The sequence below is a fragment of the Delphinapterus leucas genome, chromosome 20, assembly GCF_059928025.1.
Source record: "Delphinapterus leucas isolate spDelLeu-1000000601 "Yukka" chromosome 20, BTC_Dleu_Yukka2, whole genome shotgun sequence".
In the NCBI taxonomy this organism is placed as follows: Eukaryota; Metazoa; Chordata; class Mammalia; order Artiodactyla; family Monodontidae; genus Delphinapterus; species Delphinapterus leucas.
This window is the reverse complement of record NC_143148.1, coordinates 47,116,958-47,142,820: the sequence shown is the minus strand read 5'-3', so window position 1 is coordinate 47,142,820 and position 25,863 is coordinate 47,116,958. Positions and strand designations below refer to the sequence as shown.

The 25,863-nt window shown below is 39.7% G+C and overlaps 1 protein-coding gene across 1 annotated transcript in view; it reads right to left on the bottom strand.

Annotated features, from left to right (window-relative positions):
• Window positions 1-25,863, bottom strand: part of HYDIN (HYDIN axonemal central pair apparatus protein) — a 431,283-nt gene that overhangs the window by 176,913 nt on the left and 228,507 nt on the right. The window contains exons 20-23 of the mRNA XM_089902455.1: window positions 10,649-10,887; window positions 7,295-7,568; window positions 5,314-5,457; window positions 608-751 (exon numbers count right to left, since the gene is read on the bottom strand). Coding sequence (XP_089758581.1) covers window positions 608-751; window positions 5,314-5,457; window positions 7,295-7,568; window positions 10,649-10,887 — 801 coding nt within the window. The remainder of the gene's footprint in view (window positions 1-607; window positions 752-5,313; window positions 5,458-7,294; window positions 7,569-10,648; window positions 10,888-25,863) is intronic.

Here is a 25,863-nt window from a genome sequence, read left to right as displayed (position 1 = left end):
CACCATGGGGTGTGGGGCTGGTCTCTCCTTCAATCCTCCTTCCCTACCGCTCTGCAGTGCCACCTGCCCCAGGGCCCAGCCATTCCCACTGGTATCCTCATGCCCAGCCAAGGATCACAGGGATGATCTTGTGGGAATGTTCAGAGAACACTGCATCCTGCCCCAGACTGGTGGCCAGGGGAGCTCACAGCCTCCTGCTTCAGCCTGGTTCACATTTCTCACTATCTGGAGATGGGCTGGCTGGTTTAGGGTTGGGGCTTTGAGTTTTGGTCAAATTTGAGTTTTAGTCAGACTTGAGGGGGATTAAAAGATCTTTCCTCTCATTAGTGGGAAGTCACTGTTTTCTAAAGTTGAGCTTCGTTATAATGGGCAGGAAGGAAAGGGTCATAATAATGAGCAAGAAGCTCTCACATTGTAAATAATGGTTTTCCTACCAATTTATATCAGAATTTATTGATATTATGACTCATTTTAGATTTTTCCTCTCTGTTTCCTGGATTCTTTATATTTTTCTCGACTGAAATTAGGCAGTGTGCCAATACTATTCTCTTCTTTTATCACACACACAGCGCCCGCCTAGGAGTTAGGACACCCTCTGTCCAGTTACCTCAGGAATTGAGGGCAGTGGGGATTTATCAGCCTTGCAGATAAAGAAGGGTCCACTTGTTGAGAGCAACACGTTCACAGGCAGGTTGGAAATGTTCTTCATGACCAAGGGCTGGTAATCAGGTTCCAGGATAGTGTCAGGTTTCTGCAAAAAAGAGAAAAAGGGAAACAAACCAACTTATGGTAAACACAGTAAGCCTTTAGCAACGAATGTCTGATATTCATTGTTAACAGCAGAATTAGCATTCTCTCTATTTATATCTATAGATGTATGGATTTATATTATATCTATCTGTCATCTATCTATCAAGATATAGATAATATATATCTATATATTATATAGGTTCACTCCCCAGTAGTCCACCACACATTCCAAATGATTTACCTAAATCTCTACAAGGGATTAATATAGATGTAGATATAGGTATAGATATTTTCTATGTATCTATGCATCCATTTCACTAGAAGAGATCCTACTTAAGCCAGAAAACAGATTAGATTTTCTTACTTTCTTGTTGCCTGGTTTAAAAAACCCTATAAAAGCCATGCCTCTGGGTAGAACTGTTACTACAGAAGTTTCCACAGCATCATAAAACAAAGTTTAATAAATGAATGATATCTTATGGAAGAACCCATGTATCATTACAATGAATAAAACATTTTTTCCTTACACAATATTCTTTTCATGCTTAAAATACCCAATTTGCAAATATACTTATCTTGCTATATTGACAAACGCTTATAACTATTTCCTGAAAATTTTCTTGATAACACTGGGAGAGTTGATTTAGAAGCATGGTTCACTCTGTTAGATCAAATTTCATTTTTCAGCTGTAGAAAGCATCATAAATGGATCTTAAGCTGGAAGTTTCCGGTCAGACTGGATTTTTGTCACTCTGACATTGGGGTCCACATTGTTCATTGTGTGCCTTGGAAAGGGGGTCCTTTAATATCACTAGGAAGTGACTGGAAACCTCAGTCTCTGGCCTCCAAAAAGAATCTCCCTCCCATTCCCTGGCTCTTCCAACAACTCTAGCCTATTTTTCCCAGACCTATTTGTTTTGATTTGCTTTTCTCCCTGTTCCAATTTCAGTTAAGTCCTCCTGATTCCATGTTTTGCTCTGCCTCTGCCTCTGCTTCTTTGTCCAGCATAGTCTTTCTTCCACTGTGGTTCCTGGAGCCACTGGCTCTGAGCGAGCTTGGGTGACCAGTGTCCATGGTGTCTTAGTCAGTTCAGGCTGCTATAACAAATATCACAGACTGAGTGGTTTAAACAACAGCCATTGACGTCTCATAGTTCTGGAGGCTGGGGAGTCCAAGATCAAGGTGCCAGCACATCCAGTGTCTGGTGAGAGCCCACTTCTTGGTTTGCAGATAGCTGTCTTCTCACTGTGTCCTCACATGCCTGAGAGAAAGATCACCTCTCTTGTCTTTTCTTATTAGGGCACTAATCCCATTCATGAGGGCTCCACCTCCACAACCCTATCCTTTCCCAAAGCCCCCACTTACAACATGATCATATACAGAATTAGGGCTTTGGTGTATGAATTTTGGGGGGACACAAACATTCAGTCCATAAAGTTGGCTTGAGCCACCTGCCTCAGTTGTACCTCATTAGCCCCTTGTGCACTCCCAAAGTTCTTTCGGAGGTTCGGTCTGGCACTTACCATGAGAAGCTGCCACTGTTCCCCTCCCTCTAACATGGTAATATAGGTAATGGGTTCACCTTGCACTTGCAGATTTCATACTACCGTTTGGAGAGGGATGAGGCAGCACTTTCGACCTTCCCCCCCCAGGCTGCTGTGTCACTGCAGGTAGCTTTGAAGTGAAGAAGCCACACTCGGTTGGTTTTGGCAAGAGGCCATTTAGAGGTTAGTGATGATAAAGAGCCGATGGACAGAGAACCCGTTCTATTTTAAAATGACCCTTTCTCTCTGGCTTGTCTCGCCAAATATCAGGAGACAGGATTTGCTTCTGGACTTCATGAAGCAAACTGACTGCTAGTTTCAATTGACCTTTTCAATTCCACAGAGATGTGGTTTCATCTCTGTGGCTTCTGAACGGTACAATAGTTATAGAGCAGATCAAATCTCAGGAAACGGTTATAGAAAAATTCTTTCCATAGGCAGGCTTGGTATCATTAAAGTCTAAGGTACTAAATCAGATACACTGCCCTGAGCCAAAAACAAGGAGACAGAATGGATAATTGGGTGTACCAAGACAGGTCTCCTGCACACCCTGGGTAATGAAGTCGCATTTCTTCATTGTCCCTGATATGGAGTGAAATGTGAGCAGGAAATGAACAATGAAGAATACAGTAGTAGGACAGATTTCAAACTTGGCGATGTTTGGGAGGAAGGAGAGAAGGACAAAAACAAATAGGGCGTAATGACTGAATTCATTTTTTAAATTCAACAAGTCACTGTCATATTCAAAATATTTGCTATTTTATTCTAGTGATAAATTCAAACAGTAGACATTTAAACAAGAATATGCTTTTTTTTTTTAAAAAAAGGATATAAACAGAGGAAAAGGAACACTACCCACACATTTTTATGAGTGTTTATGTACTTTGGAAAAAAAATCTAATAGCAAACTAAGCTACATATTTATCATATACTGTAATGTCTTGCACAGAATAGCTATTCAGTAAATCTTCACTGAATGGCTACATTTAGAGAGAATATGATGCAACCAAATTTGGCACAGCTGTTGCCAGTAAATATCTTTCCTGATTACTTGAAAAAGGAAGAATTTAAAACAGCAATGAAAGCTTAACAACTGTAGAAGGGATTCTGGTAGTATTTTCTTTTTATATGTCTCATGGAGATCGTCACAGTTAGTTTAGCATCCTGTAACTGAAACCTTTATCCTACTTCTTCAGTGTCTACATTCCCCACCAGTTTGTTAGGTTAGGGTTTTTGCTGTGTCTTTACTGCCTAATAAACTGCAGGTGCTCAAAAATTATTTGTTGATTTGAATTGAACTTGTACATCTCACCTCCCGTACTACCCTATAAGTTCCCTTATTCATCTTCTGGCAGAGCACCTTATCCATGGTGGGTGTTCAACAGATATTTATTTAATATGAACAATATATATAGAATGCACCAGAACAAATGGCCTTGAACATTCTCTTGCTAGCCTCCGTTAACAGAAGGAACCCTGGTTTGTTCTCCCATGACCGGTTAGGCACTGCCACACCCAGTCCTTTCGTGTGACAGCATAGATCACACCATGGGATCTTCCTTAATGCTTGGTCTTCCCAGTCGGTTGTGAAGTTCATCACGGAGGGAATATTCTCACTGTTGTATCTCTACGACCCGACACAGTGCCTGGCACATGGTAGGTGTTGATAAATACTCCACTCCACAGCCAGCGTGACTGTTTCAATGAATACATCTGACCATGTCACTCCCTTCCCTGAAGCCCTCCAATGGTCACCCAAAACAAAACCCGAAGTTCACAACATGTGTCCCAGTCATGCCACACACACCTGGCCCCTGCCCACTCCTCTAGATGGACTTCATTATCATTCTTGGCATAATCTCTGTCTGAGGTGGCCCTTCAGGTTTTATGCTGACCAAGCTCTCTCGTGACTCAGGCCCTTTGCATATGTTGTTCCCTACTTCTCTCTCCCCCACTTGTCACCAGACCGACTTCTATTTGTCCTTCCAGTCCCAACTTGAGGCATTTGCTCAAGGAAGCCATCTATGACCTCATGTACAAATAAGGTCATGTCTCCTGATACATACCCTCACTGCAACTTATACCTCTTCTTCATAGCGCTGTTTAGAATTATAATTTAAACAATTAAATTTTAATAGTTTGTTGACAGTTTGTAACCTCAACCAGTCTCTTAGTTGTGACTATGTCAGATTTTTAGCACCCACACAGCCCTAGACCCAGAGGAAGTGTTCCACACATACCTGTCCTGAACAGTAAATAATTCTCTGCTGGAAACCTGCCTAGGACTAGGTCAAGTCCTGCTGTGATATCTCCCCTCCTCTTCACCACCCAGCCCACTGCCCTGAGCAGCAGTCATCCCCATCTCTCCCCTGTTCTGGGCCTCCCCCACTTACCACTCCCCCTTAACGGCACATAAAGTTATAGACAGTTATGGGCATATACATCAAAGAATGTGAATCAAATAGTTTAAGTTGTTTATCCCCAAGCAGTGTTAGGTGATCTACAAAATAGCTTAACTTGTGTCTCAGTTTCCTCCTGTGTATCATGGGAAAGAGAAGCTCCTGCAGAGATTGCTGTGAGGGACAAATGGGAAAATGTATGTAATGAACATGGCTCAATGCCCAGCACCTACCAATCAATAGTGGTAGCTATTCTTACTGGTTACTGTAATTATCAATAATTCTTCTCCAACCATTTCTATACTGTGATGTTTATTTTACCTAGTTAGAGTAAAATGATGGACTGAAATGCATGTTCAGTGCACTGGAATACCCCTTCACTTTGGTCTTATACATCAGGAATGACGGAAGTAGAATTTCTATGGCAATTCACTTTTCAAAAGAATGTAGGTTTAGATTCAGAATTTTTAGTTGAATGTGTATTGGCCTCTGAAGCTTAAAAAACATTGGCTGGGCGTGGGTGTAACAGGATTCCCATGAATTTAGCTTCCGAAATGAAAGCGTGAACATGCGCACCCCTAGCTGGAGCACCCGGCCCTCCCCAACACAGCCCCACTGACCTTCTCCAGTCGGTATACGAGTTGCTTGGTGGAGAGCTGGATGAACGGTGCCACGAACTCACAGATGATGTTCACCGTCATGACCAGGCTCTTCCCCGTTTGTGTCCCGATGACGGTGTGGCACACCAGCTTTTCTCTGACCATCTGCAGACAAGATATACCAGCGGTTGTGGAACCTCTATAGCTTGGAAGACCTAACTCTCAACAATCAGCAAAATGATTCTCAACCACCTGCCTGGGGACACCAGGGAGGAACACATTCTTCTGAGCAGTGCATGTCAGGGATGGGTCTCTGTCACACAAAGTCTGATTGGTTAGATGTGTCCAGGATGGGTCCTGTGTCTACTGCTGACTGTCCCTGAGGACACAATCAATTTACATTCAGCTCATCCAGTGTACTTATGGAAGATTTATCAGGGCTGTTAGGGACTGGATAGACAAAAGAGTGATGGAAGATGCAGATAAAAATCCTTCATGGGTTATCACTGTGCTGTACACCTGAAACTAACACGACACTGTAACTCAACTACAGTTGAACAAAAATATTCAATGGTAGTTACACACAATTTCTTATCAAGGTAGTTGGAAGCTGGCTGGAAAAATTTTGCCTTTCACATTTGAATATTTAAAAATCGTGTACGGTAATTAACACTTCTTTGGACCCAAGAGCCTTAGATTTTTATAGAGTAGAAAGGACTCAAAGTGAATTTATAACATGAATAGCCTTTATTGAAGACTGCTCAGGCGTCAGATGTTAATGAATTCAAGTCTTCTCAATTATGTAGCAGAGCTTGGAATACAGGGGAGATTTTAGTAAAGCTACAACTGAATTTAGAACCCCAGCAGCTCAGATTTAATGCCTTTAAAATACAGTCAACTCTTGAGAACAACACTGTAAACATGCCTGCAACAGAATGTCAGTGTCTTGAGATGAGGGCCTGCATGCTATTCATCTTTGCATCCTTGGTGCCTAGCACAGTGTGTGTCATGTGGTACATACTCAGTGAAAGTTGGCTGAACCCCTCAGTAACAGAGAGAAAGAACATATTATGCACTCCATAATGGGAAATAACCTTCTTTTCTAAACTAAGGATGTGTTTTTCCTGAAAATGTTCTATGAAGAAACAACGTAAGTGAAGCAAAGTGCCATCCGTGACCCTCGAGGAACTAAGCAGGGAACCAGCTTTCCCATCTCGTCTGCTGGGAGGCAATTTCCTACTGTTTCCTATTTTCATGAGGAGAAAGTTCAGCATCACATCCTAATTTGGTGACACCAGCAGGAGCCCAGGTAACCATCATTTCTCATTCACAACGTCTGCCTTTGTGAAGAGGCTTGTAAGTGATTTCAGAAGTCTTTCTTTTAGGTTGTTAATGGTTTCCAGCCTCCATGAGGGAATAGGAATAAACAGACACACGGTTGGATCTGCCTAAATGTCTTAAGCAGAATGGTGATAATGTGAATAAGAGCAGAACATCAGAGCTGCTGAAGATAAATGCAGCTCTTTCATTGACACATAAAAAGATGATGATTATAAATGTGATGCTGTTGAGTCAAGCTGAGAGGGAAGGAACTAAGGATATCCCAATACCTGGATAGGAGAGGCAGCCGAGAAATTTTAAGAAAAACATTTTCTTAAAAATAAATATTAAGTGAATACTGCTAAGTATTAATCAGAGGCTTAGCTTTGCCTGAACAGTGGATGTCCCTCTACCAGAGACTTGCTGGCTCTGTTGACTCTGGGGATGAGAACCTGCTTTAAACAGTATTTTAAGACTGGGTTCATGGTAGCTGTAGAAACAAAGAGAAAACTCAGCAGAGCTGAACCTTGAATGCGATGGGTGCTGCCATGGTAACTCAGTGCTGTATGCAATCCTTGAGAAACCACAGCCTTTCTTCAGATAAATGTCAAGGGACTCTCCTAAGAAACAGAGCAAAGATTTATTTAGGAGAGTAGCAGCTTCTAAATGTGTGTCCTCTTACCCTGGGCGTGGCAGAATAGCCTTCAAGTATCACGTCAATCGTCTGGCCTGGGTACAGCTCCATCCTGATGGGGTGGAGTTGAAACACGGGGCTTTGAGGATCCCTGGGTGCCTGGGAGCACTGGGATTGGCAGTGGCTCTTAGCACGCCTCTTCTTAGCCAGTCTCTTCTTACCCAGCTTTTCTTGGGGACAGAAATCTTCATTCATCCAGAACAACTGTTGGACCCGACGTCCCTTGTTGGTCAACTTGAAGCGGTAATAATAGGTGTCCAGGCTGGAAAAGAGGAGGCAAGAATTGAGAGGATTCAGCTTTGAGTTGTTCCGTTCAGCTCTACAGCCTTGGGATTTACTCGTCCGGAAGTATTTAAAAAGTGAGCAACAAAATAGACATTATTATTATTTTTTTAGTGTAGGAAGGCTAAATGGTGATACTGCTAGGAACTACCAGGACAAGGTAACATCTACTCGTTGGGTCATTAGACTTGAGTCAGTGACTTGAGTTTGGTCCCTGAGTTGCCATCACCAGGAAAGGGGCCGCGGGGAAGTGGCCCCACCCATCCCCAGTCTTTCTCAGCAGGTTAAGCTGCCACATAACACACAGATACAGTTCATGTGAAAAATCACTTCAATTTACGAGAAATGGTACTGAGAAGTGAAAGCAAAACAGCTACTGAAGGAGAAGTATATTTCAAATTGTGTTGAGTAAATTTCTAGTAACTAGTTAAATGTCTTGTGATGGACTCAATTTGAAGGGAACTTTAAAGAGAAACAACACATATCCTCTAAACCTTACCAAAGGTCAAGGGGACTATAATGCATCAGAACACCACCTGGATCGCTCATTTATCTCAGACTAATGTGCTTTAAAGATGCTACTACTCATGCATGCATGCATGCATTCATTCATCTATTCTGCAAATATTTACTAAAGACCTCTTTATTGTCTGTCTCTTTGCTAGACACTGAAATTTCTAAGATCCTGGAGGTGGTTCAAATGTGTTTCTGCTTGAGTTTTTTTTTTTTTTAAACTGATTTATAAGCTTACTTTAAAATATTCTCTTCAGGGAAAAAACTCATCTCAGGACTTTTAAATTTTATTTTTTATTTTTTGGGGCTTTGAGTTTTCATCCCATCTGTCCCTCCTTTGGAAAGACACCATGTCTAATAAGCAAGTTGAAGCTTGCTAAATAATAAGGAGTGTTTGCCAGTTGTCAGGTATAACCATTATTAGCTAAATATATGTCCAATGGGGCATGCTCATTGGAGTCTTCACTTTGTAGTTTGACTTCAGGGCTAAATGTAGGTTTTGCGGAAAATAATAAATAACATATACTATTTTATAAACTACGCAGGGTCTCTGTCACTTACAGTGTATCCTTCAGTCATCATAGCACCCCAGTAATACTAAGCATATTGATTAATTTTATTGATGAAGAAACAGAAGCTCTGAAAATTTAAAGGAGTTGTCCAAAAATATGCCATCAGAAGAGGTGGCATACGGGTATTTCTTTAGATCCCTGTGCCCAAAAAATTGGCAAACTTTTCCTGTAAAGGACTGAATAATAAATATTTTAGATCTTTTGGGACACGTGGTCCATCACAACTACTCAACTCTCCACTGTAGTGTGAAAGAAGCTGTAGACAATATATGTACATGAATGGGCGTGGCTGTCTTCCAATAACAGTTTGTTTATAGAAACAGGCAATGGGCTGCAGTTTTCCCACCCCTGCTTTTGATGATTCTTCTGGAGATTGCTGGCATCAAGATTTTATGTCAAAAAGAAGAACAATAGGGTTTAGGCAGAGCAGAAATTGGCAGCTAAAAGATACAGGTTGCTTCTATATTTGTTGAAAACTATCAGCTATCCCTCCAATTCTAGGCAAGTGTCAGAATATCCTTTGGGGCCATTTGACACTATTTGTAGATTAAGGAGAACATGTAATTAAGTCTGGTTTGCAGTATATTGTTTTCTGTAATTATATTTGAATGCACTTAACAAATAAATTTGGAAACAGGAATAGTATGCAAGGACCATATGGTCAATGGATAGGAGGAGAGGAGCATTTTTCGTATCTAGTTGACACAAAAACTGTAATTGGCTACCTCTCTGAAAACATATGCAATTAACGATCTCACTTGCCTATTACTTAATTCCTACTGGTTTATGGTATTCTCAATTAAGTGCCATATTTTGTAGATGAAGCAGAGGAAAGGAGGTATGGATGGGTTTGGGGGGAGGGTTCCTAACAGTATTTTGTCAGGTACATCTCTAAACACACTGTGTCCATCTTGGTTTCAGGGCCTTAGGCCAAAAGGCAGGAGCATCCCCTTGAGATCTGTTCACAGCACTGAAACAAACAGGCACCAATTCAGCTGGCTCCTGAGCGTCAACTAGTGACAATGAATGACTCTTCTGAGGAACCATAAACAAACCCTCACACATGTCCTCCGTGGTTAGTATTCAAACCCCATACATTTTTAGAGTCACATTTAGATCGTTCTGCTCAGAGATGTCTATACTGTACCACCTGTTATTTAAATATTTAGACTCTCTAGCTTTTCCTGAGTGATCAGGTGGAGCCAACTACAACCACCTCAGTTGCTGGTGCTACGGTGGGGAGGCAAGCAGAGAACATATACGAAAAAAAAAATTACTGGCTTTGCAATATCTGGTAAGATACATTTGCTATATATATATATATATATATATATATAAAATTTTTAAAAAATATTTATTTATTTGGCTGCGCCGGGTCTTTAGTTGCAGCACGTGGGATCTTCGTTGCCACATACGGGATCTTTAGTTGCGGCACATGGGCTCTTAGTTGCGGCATGCATGCGGGATCTAGTTTCCTGACCAGGGATCGAACCGGGGCCCCCTGCATTGGGAGCACGGAGTCTTAACCGCTGAACCAGCAGGGAAGTCCCTGCAATATATTTTTACCTTCCTAGTTATACTCTACTTAGGTTATCACTAAGATCCATTTGTATTTTCTACATTCATGGAGAGGAATTAACAATATATTGGAATCAAAGAAGAGAAATCATGTTCAAGATTCTGAATTTGTCACAGAGAAGCCACTGTAAGTTTCAGAGAAGAATATACTTCCTGTGAGCCATCTCTTCTCTAGTGTAGAGGGACACAGCTTGGAGAATGTAACCAAACTATGACTAGGAAATGTCTTCTTGTGGCTGATGAACCCATCTGGAGGGGGAAAAGTGAAGATAGGGAAGGGAGGGGGCTGACGAGGCTAGTTCTGTTTACTTAAAAATAATTTTCCAAAGTAGGAGTGACGCTCAGCTTATAGAATATATGTGATATGCATAAAACTTGGTCCATGATATTTCCTTACCTAAAATGTGCTCCCAAATTGAGTTCTGGTGCAAAGGGCTTATCTGAAACAATGGTGGAGCCAATTCCTGAAGCCTGGACAGGTATCCGGTATGTGTTGCTATTTTCAATGCCCAAAATGACTGTGTCTTTGAATGTCAGTATGTCGTTCAGGTTGGCAGTCAGTGTCAGTTCAACATCACTTTCTGGGGGAACTGTGCCTTCCTTGGGCTCAACCGTCCAGAGGGACTTTTTGTGTGCCTGTAACACAAGACTACAAGTTAACAGTGAAGATATTCTTGGCTTTTCATTCTGCACATGTCAAAGCCCCCTGTATTTCAAATGCCTGGCACCGCAGAACTCAACATCAGAGACAAACATTATTTTTTTGAATCAAAGCAGCTGGGTGTTTGTTGGCTTTTCTTTTTTTTTCTTCAGAAAGCAATATGATTCTGAAGAGCAAACCTACAATTCTACTTTTGAACGCTCTGTGAAGATTCTTTACATCTCTTTCTTAAGACGACAGCCCAGTTCTCTAACAAGCTTATACTAATTATCTGCTCTAATCTCCAAATTCTGAGATACCAGCAGAAGGTACAACATCCTTCCTGGAATTTGGAAGTTTTAAAAGAAATGTTTTTCAAATGCAAAGTTTCCATGATGTTATAGTAGGGATGAACAGCTTTCATTAATAAACACAATATAGGAAGTCATCTTCGTTTCTATTATTTCATCATAATCAATAGAATTTCATTTGCTAAAATTCCAAACTTATTTTGAAATGTGTGATAGGACTAAATTATAGAGTTGGAAGTGACTCCCACCAACCTGTTCCCTTTAACTGCTTAGATCCTCATAGCTCACTCTCTTTCCTCCCTAAGGTCTTTGACAAACCAATACCTCTCAGTGAAGCCTACTCTGACCATCACATTTTAAGTTGCAAGCCTTCCCCCCAGTATTCCTGATTCCCTTTACCCTGCTCTATATTTTCCCCTGAGCATTCACCATCTTCTAACATTGTGCATGATTGATTTATCATGCTTCTGTCTCTTTGCACTACCATATAAGCTCTCCAAAGAAGGGATTTTTGTCTTTTTTGTTATTGTTGTTCACTGATACATCCCTAGGATCTATAACTATGCCTGGTACATAGGAGATGCTTAATAAATATTTGTTAAATGAATTCATATATCTGCCTTTTAATCAAATCCTTTGATGTTAGAGATCTTATTTATCATCTAAGGTAACTTATCCCTGGTTTTAATAACTCAAACTATTTGATATGTCTTCCTTATATTAGAGATACGTTTGTTTGTTTCTGACCTTCCAAACACTGGTATTTGGTCCACTCCCTTGGAGCTAAATAGAATAAATCAAATCTCCCTCTTTTGTTCAACAGCCCTTCAAATTCTACATCCAGCTTTAGAAGAAAACCTCATATGGCTCCAAAGTAAGTGGAAAATTTGGTTAAAGTGTCAAATAATAAAAAATGACTCATGCTATAAGCATCTTATTTAATTTAAAAATATAAATTCTGTTTCTTTGGTGGTAATCTATTTTCCCAGGCTGCTTCTAAGATTTTTATCCTTGTATTTGATTGATTATAGTTCAGGTTCACTACAATGTCTCTAGTTATGGGTTTATTTGTATATCCTGCTTGGAATTTGCTACACTTCCAGAATCTGTGGTTTGATATGTTTATTTCTGAAAAATTCTCAGCCATTATGTTTTTAGAAACTGTCTCTGCCTCATTCCTTCTCCTTTCCTTGTATTACTCCATTACACATGGGTATGACTTTCCTAGTGTGTCCTCTCTGTCTCAGCCTTCATCTGCATTTTCCATTCTTTCTCTGCCCGTGCTTCATTTTGGATGACTTCCTCTGAGCTATCTTCCAGTTCATTATTCTTTCTTCAGCTGTGTGTAATTCACTATTAAACACATTTATTATGTTATTAATTTCAGCGTTTTTTTGTGTGTTTTTGAATTCAGGTTTTATTATTTACTTTTCTTTTTATACATTTTTCAGCCTTTTGAGATTTTTAAAAATTCTGATTATGACATTCGACTTATTAGCTACTTTTCCTATCCTTCCTAGTCAACTGTAAATTTTATAAGCAAATTGTTCTTAGGATTTTTCAGTACATATAGCAAATACACGTTCAGTGGTTCGAAGGTCCAGGTGTTGTGGGAGACACAAAAATGTCCAAAGCACCATCCCTGCCCCCAAGAAGCTGACAGTAATGACATTCAGTGAGACCACCACGTAAACAACAAAAATGCAAGTCAGAAGGAGGTTGGGGTGAAAGTGCCTCAGGGAACTCTAAAGAACAAGGTGCATTTCCAGAGCAGAAGATATTGAAATTCTTTGACTGTACGACAAATTTCCAGGCACATTTTCTTTTCTGTCTAAATGTGAAATTGAGCATAATTTTCAGGTAGTGTGATCCCTAACTATATATATATATATATATTAGTTACTTAGTTAATTAATTGGCTGCATTGGGTCTTCGTTGCAGCGTGCGGGCTTTCTCTAGTTGCGGTGAGCGGGGGCTACTCTTTGTTGCGGTATGCGGGCTTCTCATTGCAGTGGCTTCTCTTGTTGCAGAGCGTGGGCTGTAGGAGCCCAGGCTTCAGGAGTTGCAGCATGTGGCCTCACTAGTTGTGGCTCACGGGCTCCAGAGCACAGGCTCAGTAGCTGTGACGCACGGGCTTAGTTGCTCCACAGCATGTGGGATCTTCCCGGACCAGGGCTTGAACCCGTGTCCCCTGCCTTGGCAGGCGGATTCTTAACCACTGCGCCACCAGGGAAGTCCCCCTAACTGTATTATACTATTGCTTGATAAAATTCAAATTTATTCTACTCTAATTTTATATATAAACAATTACCTCAAAATTAACACAAAGCACCATATCCCTATTTTGATTGCTGTATCATTTAAATCATTTCTAACAGTCCTGTTTTGAGGAAGAAATTACTCAGAAATATTTATATGGATAAATATTCACAGAAAATATTTAGTGATGACTAACAATGCACTGGGAAAAGGCTGAAAAAGCAACTGGTATAGAGATCATTTAGAAACTTCCAGGATAATAATGGAGAGGCAAAGCCAAACTCTCCACTTCACTGAGGAAGAGTCTGATCACTCCCTCGTGAATCTTTCTTGGCTCCCCGTACTCTTCTGAGTAGGGAAGCTCAGAATAAGCCCTCTGAAGAAAAGCACATAGAAGAAAACAACAACTTAAAAACAAATGTAAAATATACTCTATGGGCTGGATTTGAGAGGGCACTCCAGTCCAGAATTATCCTGCCTCTATTTAGTTCCTATGGTGTATTTCTCCTAGCAAATGTAAAAACACATGTAGCTCTATGAGGGCTTAGGTACAATGTAAAGCTGCGGATCAGAAACTTCCTGACAAGCACAGATTGGGTTTGGAATAGAGTTGCACTGCTTGATGATGGTTGTAAATAAGAAGAATGTATGTTGCAATTTGCAGGCAAGAGTTAGAAATTTCAGCCAGGCAGAATCTCACAGGATGGCAGTGCTTTGGAATGTCACCAAAATCCAGGTCTGGCCCCAAAGCAGATTTAGAGACTGGATTTGTTCAGTGGGCCCTGCATGGTCACTCTCTTGGGGACAGGCTCACAGGCACTTAAATAAGGAGAATCTAAGATTTAAACTCAAATGCCAATTTCCCAATTAACAACTGAGGAAAATTCTATTCCATAGACCACAATGCTAATTATATTTCCTCCTGGTTTGAAAGTCTGAGTGGGAACTAATAAATACATTGCATTTTAAAATTCAAATAAATTAAACAAAGCACAGAAGAACAGTTCTCAAGATTATAAGTTGTTTATAAAGAGGATGTAGATGAATGATGATGTGGAAATCTTATTTTAATTTTGGTATTAATGGAAATTATAGGTTTAACTCTAAGTCCAGATGCCTGTTATTATTCATAACCTTTTAATATGGGCCATCTCTAGAGACACAGATATAAAAGAAAACAAACATTAAATACCACACTAGTTAAACTAGGGCTGAGATAAGATATTTGTATGAGAATTTTCTCTATTCAGTGGACACTTGCCAAAAGAAATGTTGATGCTTGTATGACTCAAATTGTTTTTCCAAAATTTCTCTCTAACTTTTCTACTCACAGTAAATTAGCCCTAGTGGAGTACTAAAATATTAAGAAGACAGTAAGCAAAGTCTGTCTTTCCAGAACATTAACCTGTATTTGTATGTAGTTTTATCTTAAAATATTAGTAACAAAAAGATAATAATCCTCATAAATTCAATTTTGGGGACTACAGATCAATTATTACTGGCAAGAGAAACTACAAAATTGAACTGTATTTTGCTCACGTTTAGGTTCAAAGAAATAACTTCTTTGCATCTTAATTTATCCACTTTTCCAAAACAGTCTGTGATAGCCCAGTCACAGCAACGTAGGGTTCTCTGGCATGCACTTCAAAACCCTTATATGTGTAACTGATTCACTTTGCTGTACAGCAGAAACTAACACAACATTGTAAATCAACCATATTCCAATAAAAATTTTTAAAAAATAACTAACAAGGACCTGCTGTATAGCACAGGGAAATATACTCAACATTATGTAATAACGTACAAGGGAAAAGAACCTGACAAAGAATAAATATTTTTATATATATTTATATATATATATGTGACTGAATTGCTGTGCTGTATACCTGAAACTTACATGATACTGTAAATCAACCATACTTTAATAAAAAAAATTAGAAACAAAAACCAAAACTCATAGCCTCGACCCATTTCCCAGTTCCAAAGCCGCTGTCACATTTGTAGGCATCTGTTGCAGCAGTACCCGCTCTCAGCACCAGTATCTGTCCTAGTCAGCTGGGACTGCCATAACAAAGTACCGCAGACTGACTGCGTGGCTTATAAACTACAGAAAGTTGCTTCTCACAATTCCAGAGGCTCTAAGTCTGAGATCAGAGTGCCAGCATGGTTGAGTTCTGCAGAGAGCCCTCTTTCAGACTGAAGACTGTTGCCTTTTCCTTGTATCCTCACATGGAAGAGAGCAGAGCAGAGGAAGCAAGCTATCTTCTGACCCTTAGTAGGGCACTAACCCCATCATGAGGACTCTACCCTTGTGACCTCATCTAATCCTAATTACCTCCCAAAGGCCCCACCTCCTAACACCATCACATTGGAGGGTAGGGTTTCAGCATATGAATTTTGGAGGAATACAAACATTCAGTTCCTGACATTCTGCCCCAGGCCCCCCAAATTCATGCCCTTCGCATATGTAAAATATATCCATTTCATCCAAACAGCTCCCAAAGCACATAACTTGTTTGGTTTCACAGGTTCACAGCTAGAGAGGAATTTTACCTCAGGATGAACGTACCTTGAGTCTCACTCATACCTGATTTAATTGATATTTAGATGAGACTCTAGAGTTGATACTGGAATAAGTTAAGACTGTTGGGACTGTTGGGATGGAATGCACGTAGTTTGCATGTGAGAAGGACATCAAGTTGGAGGGGCCAGGATGGAATGTTATGAACTGAATGTTTGTGTTCCTCCCGAATTAATGTTGAAACCCTATCCTCAATGTGATGGTACCAGGAGGTGAGGCCTTTGGGAGGTAATGAGAGTTAGATGAGGTCGTGAGGTGGAGCCCTCATGACCCGGATTAGTATCCTCGTTAAGAGTCATGAAAGACTCACTTCCTCTGCTCTGCTCTCCGTCATGTGAGGATACAGTGAGAAGTTATCAGTCTTCAGTCTGATCCAGCCTAGTGGTACTTTGTTATAGCAGCCTGAACTAAGACACAGCCCCAAAGTGAAAATACTAATATCCTCTAACATATTAACCATAGAAAATAACACAAAAGTGAGTTCTAAAGAGCTATAAATGCAAATGCAACTTCCTATAGATATTTTTAAGTGAGTCATTATAGCACCGTTTCATTAGAGTTTTTATTACAGTAAATAGGAATCTCTGACATATCATTTTCAGTCTGACCTACATAATCAAAGTAATACATGGAAATAGATTTCCCATGCTTGAGTAACTAGCCCTTCTCTTTACTTAGAACTATCTGTCTTACTTTCAGTTTTTTTTTATTCTAGGCTTTTATTTTATTTTGTCAAAGATTTCTCTCTTTAATGAAAAAAATCAGTAGATAATAAAGCTGGTTCCAAGGAGAATACAGAGACTGGTTTATATAGCCAGTGAAAGAAAAAAAAAAATGCTGAAATATAATTGCTAAGTTAGATATTTGTTTAATTTCCTATAGAACAATAAAATCACAACATTTGATGTAATCTTTTGCATTTCTAGAAGTCTTTTAGAATTTAAATTTTAATGTCCTGATTGACTTTGAAAGACATACAGTCATCATTTTAGGCTCTTATTTTAGATAAAGTAATGCCAGCTGCTATAATGGAAAGATTCCTGATACTCAATGGCTTAATAATACAGAAGCTTATTTCTGGCTCACACGCATTCCAGTTGGTGGCAGGAGTGAGGATGGGCTTCTGTTCCATTCAGGCATTCAAGGGCCCCAGCTAAACAGATACTGACATGTTTATTAATTCATGGCTTCTAAGCCAGTGTGGACATTGACATCTGCCTGGCCAATAAGAGAATGGAGGGTCATATGCCAAGATTTTATGCACAAGCCTGGAAGTGGCACACATCACTTCCGCTCACTTCCACTGGCCAGAGCTCAGTCACGCAGCCACACCTAACTCCAAAGGAGGCTGGGAAATGTCATCTGCTCTGGCCCAAGAGTAAAGGAGGACAGGCGTGGTGAACTGCTAGCTACTCTCTGCTCTAGCTACCTTGTTGGTTCTGTATACTGTCACATCCTTAAGTCTTCCCCCAACTCAGATTTTGGAAGGTGAAGAGTTTACTCTATCAGAACACAGACGTAGGAGTATAATTTGGTATTTCAACTTCTATGGGAATTGCAGGCCTGGAGTTCATATCTATCTGCTGTTAGGACAAATGGAGGGGCAGCTAGAAGATATAATAAAAACGTTCTAGGCAGGATCATCTCATTCTGTTGATCCTTCTTCCCAAATATATGGCCTTTGAACACTCTACATAGTTTTACTCATTTATGAGGCTCAGCTTACAATCAAAACATAAATCAATGCCATTTTTGTCCTTCTTTTATCAAAAAAAAATGCCTTTCAAAAGAGGGTATTGGCAACGTCAGCTTTCCTGTTCTAACCATTTATTTTCCTCGTCTAGCCAGTAGCACAGGTCAACCCTCTGTCTACAATAAAGAGAGGGTGTCACCAGCCTAAGTGCTATTTCAAGTCTGGGGACATTAGTTTTCGACGGATGGGTACCATTTCTATTCTGATTCCTGCTGACACGGGTTGGCTGTTCTGGAAAGAAGACCTGAAGTTGCTCTCCAGGGCTGAAGTGGTAAGTTTTCTTTTTGATGAAGCTTATTAATCAATGTTTGGCATAAAACCAGGCAGCAAAGTACATCCTAGAATCCAAGAACAAGGCACATTAAAATGCCAGCTGCTGGGACTTCCCTGGTGGTCCAGTGGCTAAGACTCCGCACTCCCAATGCAGGGGGCCTGGGTTCGATCCCTGGTCATGGAACTAGATCCCACATGCCGCAACTAAGAGTTCGTATGCCGCAACTAAAGATCCCACATGCCACAACTACAAGATCCCACATGCGGCAACTAAAGATCTCACATGCTGCAACTAAAAAAAAAAAAAAAAAAAAGATCCTGCACGTGGCAACGAAGATCCCAACTAAGACCCGGTGAAGCCAAATAAATATATATATTAAAAAATAATAATAGAAAAATAAAATAAAATGCCAGCTGCTAAGGTACTGGACTATCCTTACCAAAAGTCAGGCTCTAAACCACTCTCACCTTGTGTCTCTTTGGTATTTGGCTTTTAGGGGTATCCTTTGTTTTTAGGGAGGACTTGGCCTATGTGACATTTTATGTTATTAGATGGCAAATTTGACTAAAGGAGGGATGGATGAATGATAATCATAGCTATGGAGAACATTTGGTAACCCTTTCAAAATAACAATACAGCAAGACAATGACTGATAGGTTAGGAAGGAAGGCTCTAAAGGAAAAGAGACATTGTGGTTTGAGTCCCAGATCTGCCACATTCCAGCTGTTGGACATTGGGCATGTCACTTAACCGTGTCCAGCCTCAGCTTTCCCACCTGCAGCTCATGATACTGACTGCACCTTCTGCACAGAGTTGATGGTTAAATGAGGTGATGCATATAAAACTCAGAATAGTGTCTGGCACACAGTAAGTCTCCATAAATGACAGCTATTGTCATCATTTTACCGAGAGCTGAAATGTCCCACATGACACAATTATGGGCTCAATAGTATTTGTCCCTGAAATATATTACAAAACTGAGACAGTAAGGATGGATGCTAAGAAAACATTAACATACAATACTCTTGCCAGAAGAGAAGCATCTCATAAGGGTTTACAGTACGCAGAAGTATAAGATGGCTACTCCTACTCCATCTCCTGGTGTCCGGTTATCTTCTCCTAGTTATTAAATCAAACACTAGTCTAGGCGCTGCTGTGAGGGGATTTTGCAGATGGAGAGATTACCCCAGTGTTCCTGACTTAACGCCGGAACACAGAGCCCTGAGAAGGGATCGGGCTCTTCCTAATGAGGAGATTCCAAGCACGTGAGGGTCTATGGAAGGGGTACATGGTGGGGAACTGTGAGGGGCTTGACGGCTGACAGCAGACCCTGGCTGACAGCTAGCAAGAAAATGGGGCCTCAGTTATTCAACTGAGAGAAAACAAACTTTGCCAAACCTGAGGGGGCCTAGCAGTGGATCTTTCCCTAGTCAAGCCTCCAGAAGGGAATGCAGCTCAGTCAGCATCTCGATCTCAGCCTTCTGAGATCCTAAAGGCAGGATCCAGCCAAGTCATGTCTGGACTTCTGACCCATGGAAACTGAGGTAATACATTTGTATTGTATTAAGCCACTAAGTTTGGAGTAATTGTTTATGTAGCAATAGAAAACTAATACAGGGTTCCAAAGATGAAAAAAATTAGCTTTCCTAAGCCTTCTACCAAAATCTCAGCAACAGCTGCCTCTGTTTTTTCTATGAATTGGGGCTAGAATGCCTGAGTCATTCCAGTAGCCCATGAACAACACATACAGGAGGTTGGTATGTGTATGTGCATATGACTGCGCAAAGGATGGAAAAAATGTGATCTTTTGCAATTCAGAATTCCATGCCCACTGGTGATAAGTGTTAAACCCTCCTCCTTAGGTATGAGGGTACACATATCTAAGGCTAACACTTGCTTTTTATTTGACAATAGGGCATTAGCACACTTCTTAGGCAGTGATCAGGTCCCAAGGTAAAACAGTCAGAGCTTTTATAAATTACCCTATCATGTACTTAATATTTGCCATAAAAGACAAAAGTGTTTGCACATGTCGTTTCAACAGTAAACGAGAGCAAATACACTCAGGCAGACCTCCTATCCTGCAGTGCTAATGACTATGAAGCTTGAAGAAAACAGCACTGTGCACTTTTCTCTAAAATGACTCGCTTGCCAGTTGAAATCTGCAGGAATTTCCTTCCATGGAATGAGAGGACACAAATAACAACAGGAACCAAGGTGCAGAGTGAGGGATTTCTTTGGATTTATACTATTATCTCAGCAGATGACCAATTCTTTGTGGAACAAGAACAATGAACAGTCACTGAGGCCTTTCTCTTTTTTGTCCTCTAAATGGTATCTGTAGTCATATGGTTCTCTGCCCTGAAGTGAGTCACTTTGCTGCTTAAAATAATTAACTGAACGTTAGGAGATGAAGTACAAAAGAAATGATGCCGGAGCTTTATAAGAGAAGCAGAGAGGGTCATGATTAAAAGAGGGGGCTTTAAAGTCACACGGAGACCTGTCGGTCAACTGTGGACTCTGCCCATTTGTAGCCAGGTGGCTCTGTATTAATTTTTAAAATCTAGGTTTCAGTTTTCTCATCTGTTAAATGTATTACTTGAAGATGAAATAAAATGGGTGCCAAGCACCTAGTACTTTGTCTACCACAAAGTAAATACTCAATAATTGGTGGTTACTATTAACGTTATCATTCAAAACTTCACGTCCAGTTCTCCTTCCTGCTTGCACCCTCCCCAATCTAGTTGACAGGAATCTCTTTCACAGGCCTGATCCTATGCCTCTCTTGCTGGAGATTCTGGATGGCTCTCCAGTGTCTGGACCAGTGGTGCTGAATTTTTTTCCCCTTTGAGAAAGCTATGGAACCCCTCCATAGAAAAAGTACACACACACACACACACACACACACACACACACACACACACACACCACATATCCCAAACTTTACATATAATTTCCAGGGTTCATTGACCCCCAAACATGGTGGCTGTTTCTCATCTTTTCTGTTTGAAATAAAGGCAGCCTGCAATCAAGACTGGTACACCAGATAAGAACCTATGGTCTGGAGGATTTGTTCCAAATCCTTTGTCAGAGGGCCCCAATGCACTTTTCCAGGCTTACTTCCCAGGCACTGTCAATTTCCAACACACACCCTCGGTTTCAGCCACACCAGATCTTCCCGAGTCTGCTGTACATCATCACTGCATTTAACTATGCTGTTCTCTGGAAATGTACACCCCATTTCCCTGTCCTTCTCCTCCTTATGCCTCAAGTCTCCACTCAAATGTGCCTACCTCTGAACATTTTTAATTTTATGGAAGAATTAGCCACTTCCTCCTCTGTGCTTATATATAACATAGCAGCATACTGTAATACTCTGTTATTTTTGTATCCATTTCTTTTTTTTGAAACTGTAAACTCTTTGAAGAAAGAGATCGTTCTTATGAGTTTATGAAGAAAGATCATTTTTATGTCTCTCCCTTCAGCTAGCAGAGTTTATCCCAGGCATGAGGAAGATGCTTAAAAATATTTATTTATTGGTCAATAAATATATGAAAAATGTTCAGCATCACCAGTAAGCCAAAGAAACACAAACTTAACTAATGATACAACACTTTTTTTCATCTGCCAGTTTAGTAAAACAAACAAAATGTTAGCAAGGGTCTCGGAGAGGGTGACATTCTTTAACACTGATGGGGGTAGGGTGGGTAGGATACAAACTGGTACAAACTTTCTGAGACATAATATCAAAAGATGTATCAATACTCTTAGTTATGTTCATGCCATTTGACCCAGCAATTGCATTTCTAGGTATTTAGTCTAAGGAAACAGTTAAAGATGGGAGCAGCAATTAAGATGTGAGCATTGTTTACAGTGGTGAAAAACTGGAAACCAGTAGGGGATTAGTTAGTTAAACAACTGTCGTGGAGCCAAATGATGCAATAAAGTCAGTCACTGAAAATGATCTGAACAGGAATACTCCTTAATAATTCATATCAAAATTGACTATACTACATTGTTGAATGAAAATAGCTGGTAATGAAATAGTATTATTTGACGGTGGGGGGTAGGAATACACAGTCAGACACACAAACACAGTAAAGTTTTGGAAGATGTACACCAAAGATTTTATAGTGGTTATCTTCAGGGTGGCATACAGTGATTTTTTTCTCTATTCTTACAGAATAAACAGAAGTTAAGGAAATGTTATTTGTGTAACAAGAAGACACACGTATACTTCTTGAATAAATAACTCATTCTAAAAGGATACGATCACTCTTCTCTTTAGAGAGCATTTAATTTTAACTCTGTTTGCTCTCTTGCTTCAGATTCATTCCCAGTTTCTTTCTTTCTTAGAAGCTTTTTCTTTAAAAATAAATAATACACGTCACAGTGTTAAATTCAAATGGATTCAAGGATAATGAGTCTCTCTCTGTCTCTCATGCCTGTGCATGATCACTAGTTACCATCCCCAGAGGCAGCCACTGTTTGCTGTTTTCTGCCTGGCTTTTCAGAGAAACTTTATAAGTAAAATTAGACATATATGTATTTATATTATTGCATATATACTTTTCTTGCATAAATGGTAGCATACTTATACACTCTGTCCTGAAGCATGATGTAAATTTTTAAATTTTATTTGTATTAAATGTATACACATACACAATTTCCAAAGTTAAATGGTTCTAGAAAAGTTATATTGTGAGAATTTGGTAAAGTTGCAGGATACAAAATCAATACACGGAAATCTCTTGCATTCCTACACACTAACAATGAAAGATCAGAAAGAGAAATTAAGGAAACAATCCCATTTACCATTGCAACAAAAAGAATAAAATACCTAGGAATAAACCTGCCTAAGGAGGGAAAAGACCTGTACTCAGAAAACTATAAGATACTGATGAAAGAAATCAAAGACAACACAAACAGATGGAGAGATATACCATGTTCTTGGATCAGAAGAATCAATATTGTGAAAATGACTATACTACCCAAAGCAATCTACAGATTCAATGCAATCCCTATGAAATTAAAAATGGCATTTTCCACAGAATTAGAACAAAAAAATTTACAATTTGTATGGAAACACAAAAGACCCTGAATAGCCAAAGCAATCTTGAGAAAGAAAAACTGAGCTGGAGGAATCAGGCTACCAGACTTCAGACTATACTACAAAGCTACAGTAATCAAGGCAGTATGGTACTGGCACAAAAACAGAAATATAGATCACTGGAAAAGGATAGAAAGCCCAGAGATAAACCCACACACCTATGGTTACCTAATCTATGACAAAGGAGGCAAGAATATACAATGGAGAAAAGACAGCCTCTTCTATAAGTGGTGCTGGGAAAACTGGACAGCTACATGTAAAAGAATGAAATTAGAACACTCCCTAACACCATACACAAAAATAAACTCAAAACAGATCAAAGACCTAAATGTAAGGCCAGACACTATAAAACCATTAGAGGAGAACATAGGCAGAACACCCTTTGACATAAATCACAGCAAGATCTTTTTTGACTCACCTCCTAGAGTAATGAAAATAAAAACAAAAATAAACAAATGGGATCTTATGAAACTTCAAAGTTTTGTGCAGCAAAGGAAGCCATAAACAAAACAAAAAGACAACCCTCAGAATGCGAGAAAATATTTCAAATAAAGCAACCGACAAAGGATTAATCTCAAAAATATACAAGCAGCTCATGCAGCTCACTATCAAAAAAACAAACAACCCAATCCAAAAATGGGCAGAAGACCTAAATAGGCATTTCTCCAAAGAAGATATACTGGTTGCCAACAAACACACAAAAGAATGCTCAACATCACTAATCATTAGAGAAATGCAAATCAAAACTACAATGAGGTATCACCTCACACCGGTCAGAATGGCCATCATCAAAAAATCTACAAACAGTAAATGCTGGAGAGGGTGTGGAGAAAAGGGAACCCTCCTACACTGTTGATGGGAATGTAAATTGGTACAGCCACTATGCAGAACGGTATGGAGGTTCTTTTAAAAACTAACACAGAGCTACCATATGACCCAACAATCCCACTCCTAGGCATATATCCAGAGGAGACCATAATTCGAAAGGATGCATGCACCCTGATGTTCATTGCAGCACTCTTTACAATAGCCAGGACATGGAAGCAACATAAATGTCCATCAACAGAGGAATGGATAAAGAAGATGTGATACATATATACAATGGAATATTACTCAGCCATAAAAAGGAACGAAATAGTGCCATTTGCAGAGACATGGATGGACCTAGAGATTGTCATACACAGTGAAGTAAGTCAGAGAGAGAAAAACAAATATCATATAATATCGCTTATATGTGGAATCTAGAAAAACGATACAGAGGAACTTATTGGCAAAACAGAAATAGAGTCACAGGTGTAGAGAATAAACTTATGGTTACCAAGGGGGGTAAGAGGGGGTGGGATGAATTGGGAGATTGGGATTGACATATATACACTACCACGTTAAAAATAGGTAACTAATGAGAACCTACTGTGTAGCACAGGGAACTCTACTCCATGATCTGTGGTGACCTAAACGGGAAGGGAATCTCAAAAAGAGTGGATATATGCTTATGTATAACTGATTCACTTTGCTGTACAGCAGAAACTAACACAACATCATAAAGCAACTATACTCCAATAAAAATTAATTTAAAAATATTTTTAAGAAGGTACACTGTGAAAAACACTCGTCTCTTGAACCCACTCTCCCACCCTTCTCATTCTCATTCTCATTGTTGCACATTAATGAGGGCAACCCCTTTAATTTTTAGCATTTTCTTTTGGTGTTTACCTTCACATCTGTAAGTAATCTACTGCTACTTCTTAATTTTTCAGTTTGAGCCTTATCCATTTTCTTCTACGGAAGATAATGAAAGCTTTTTTCCTCTCCCTCTCTCTGTGCATTTGTTTTACCAACTCTTCTACATTTTCATTTTGGGTAGTTTCATCTGACGGTTCACTTCCACAGTTTTCATCTGTATGTAATACGCAGTTAAACCCATCTATTGAGTTCCTAATTTCAATTGTATTTTTTAGGTCTTCAATTCCCATTTTTTCTCTTTTATGCTTTCTATATCTCTACCAAAATTTTAAATCTTGCCATTTATTTCCTTCAGTATATTAAGCATATTGTAGTTTTATATTAATTTGTCTCCTGTATGCCTGGTAATTTTTAAATTAACTGTTTGACATTGTATATGAAAACCGTAGAGATACTTTGCGGCTTAGAACAATGTTGTCTTCCTCTGGTGAGACTATATATTTGCTTCTAGGAAAGATGTTGGGGAAAACCAGCAATCCCAGAACTCCTTTATATAGGCAGAGATTAAAATGATGGTCTGTACTAGCTTAATTTTGTTCCCAGAATGTAGCTTTTCCTAGTACTAACCAAAAGTTTGGGAGTCTTACCAAGTCCATTCTTCTCCAGTTTTTCTCTCTCTAGCCTGTCCTGATTCCAGTGTTTATCTTCTTAGACCAGTGAGTTTTCTGAAAGCTCCTTTCAGTTTTTCAGCCTCTTCTGTTACTATATGGGAAAAGCAGTCACAAACGCTGGATGTATATTTCTCAATTTCCTTTTTCTTTTGGGTTGTCATTGGCTTTGTTTGCTCCGTCATTCCCTTAAACTCATGATTTTTCGTATCTTGCCCAGCTTTTCTCTCTGTTCTTAGAGGGAAGTAGTTCAGAATGATATATTGAATTGAAAGGGCTTGGTCTGAGCTTGGTACGCTGAGAGTTCCGGTTGGTCAAGCAATTGCCCTACCT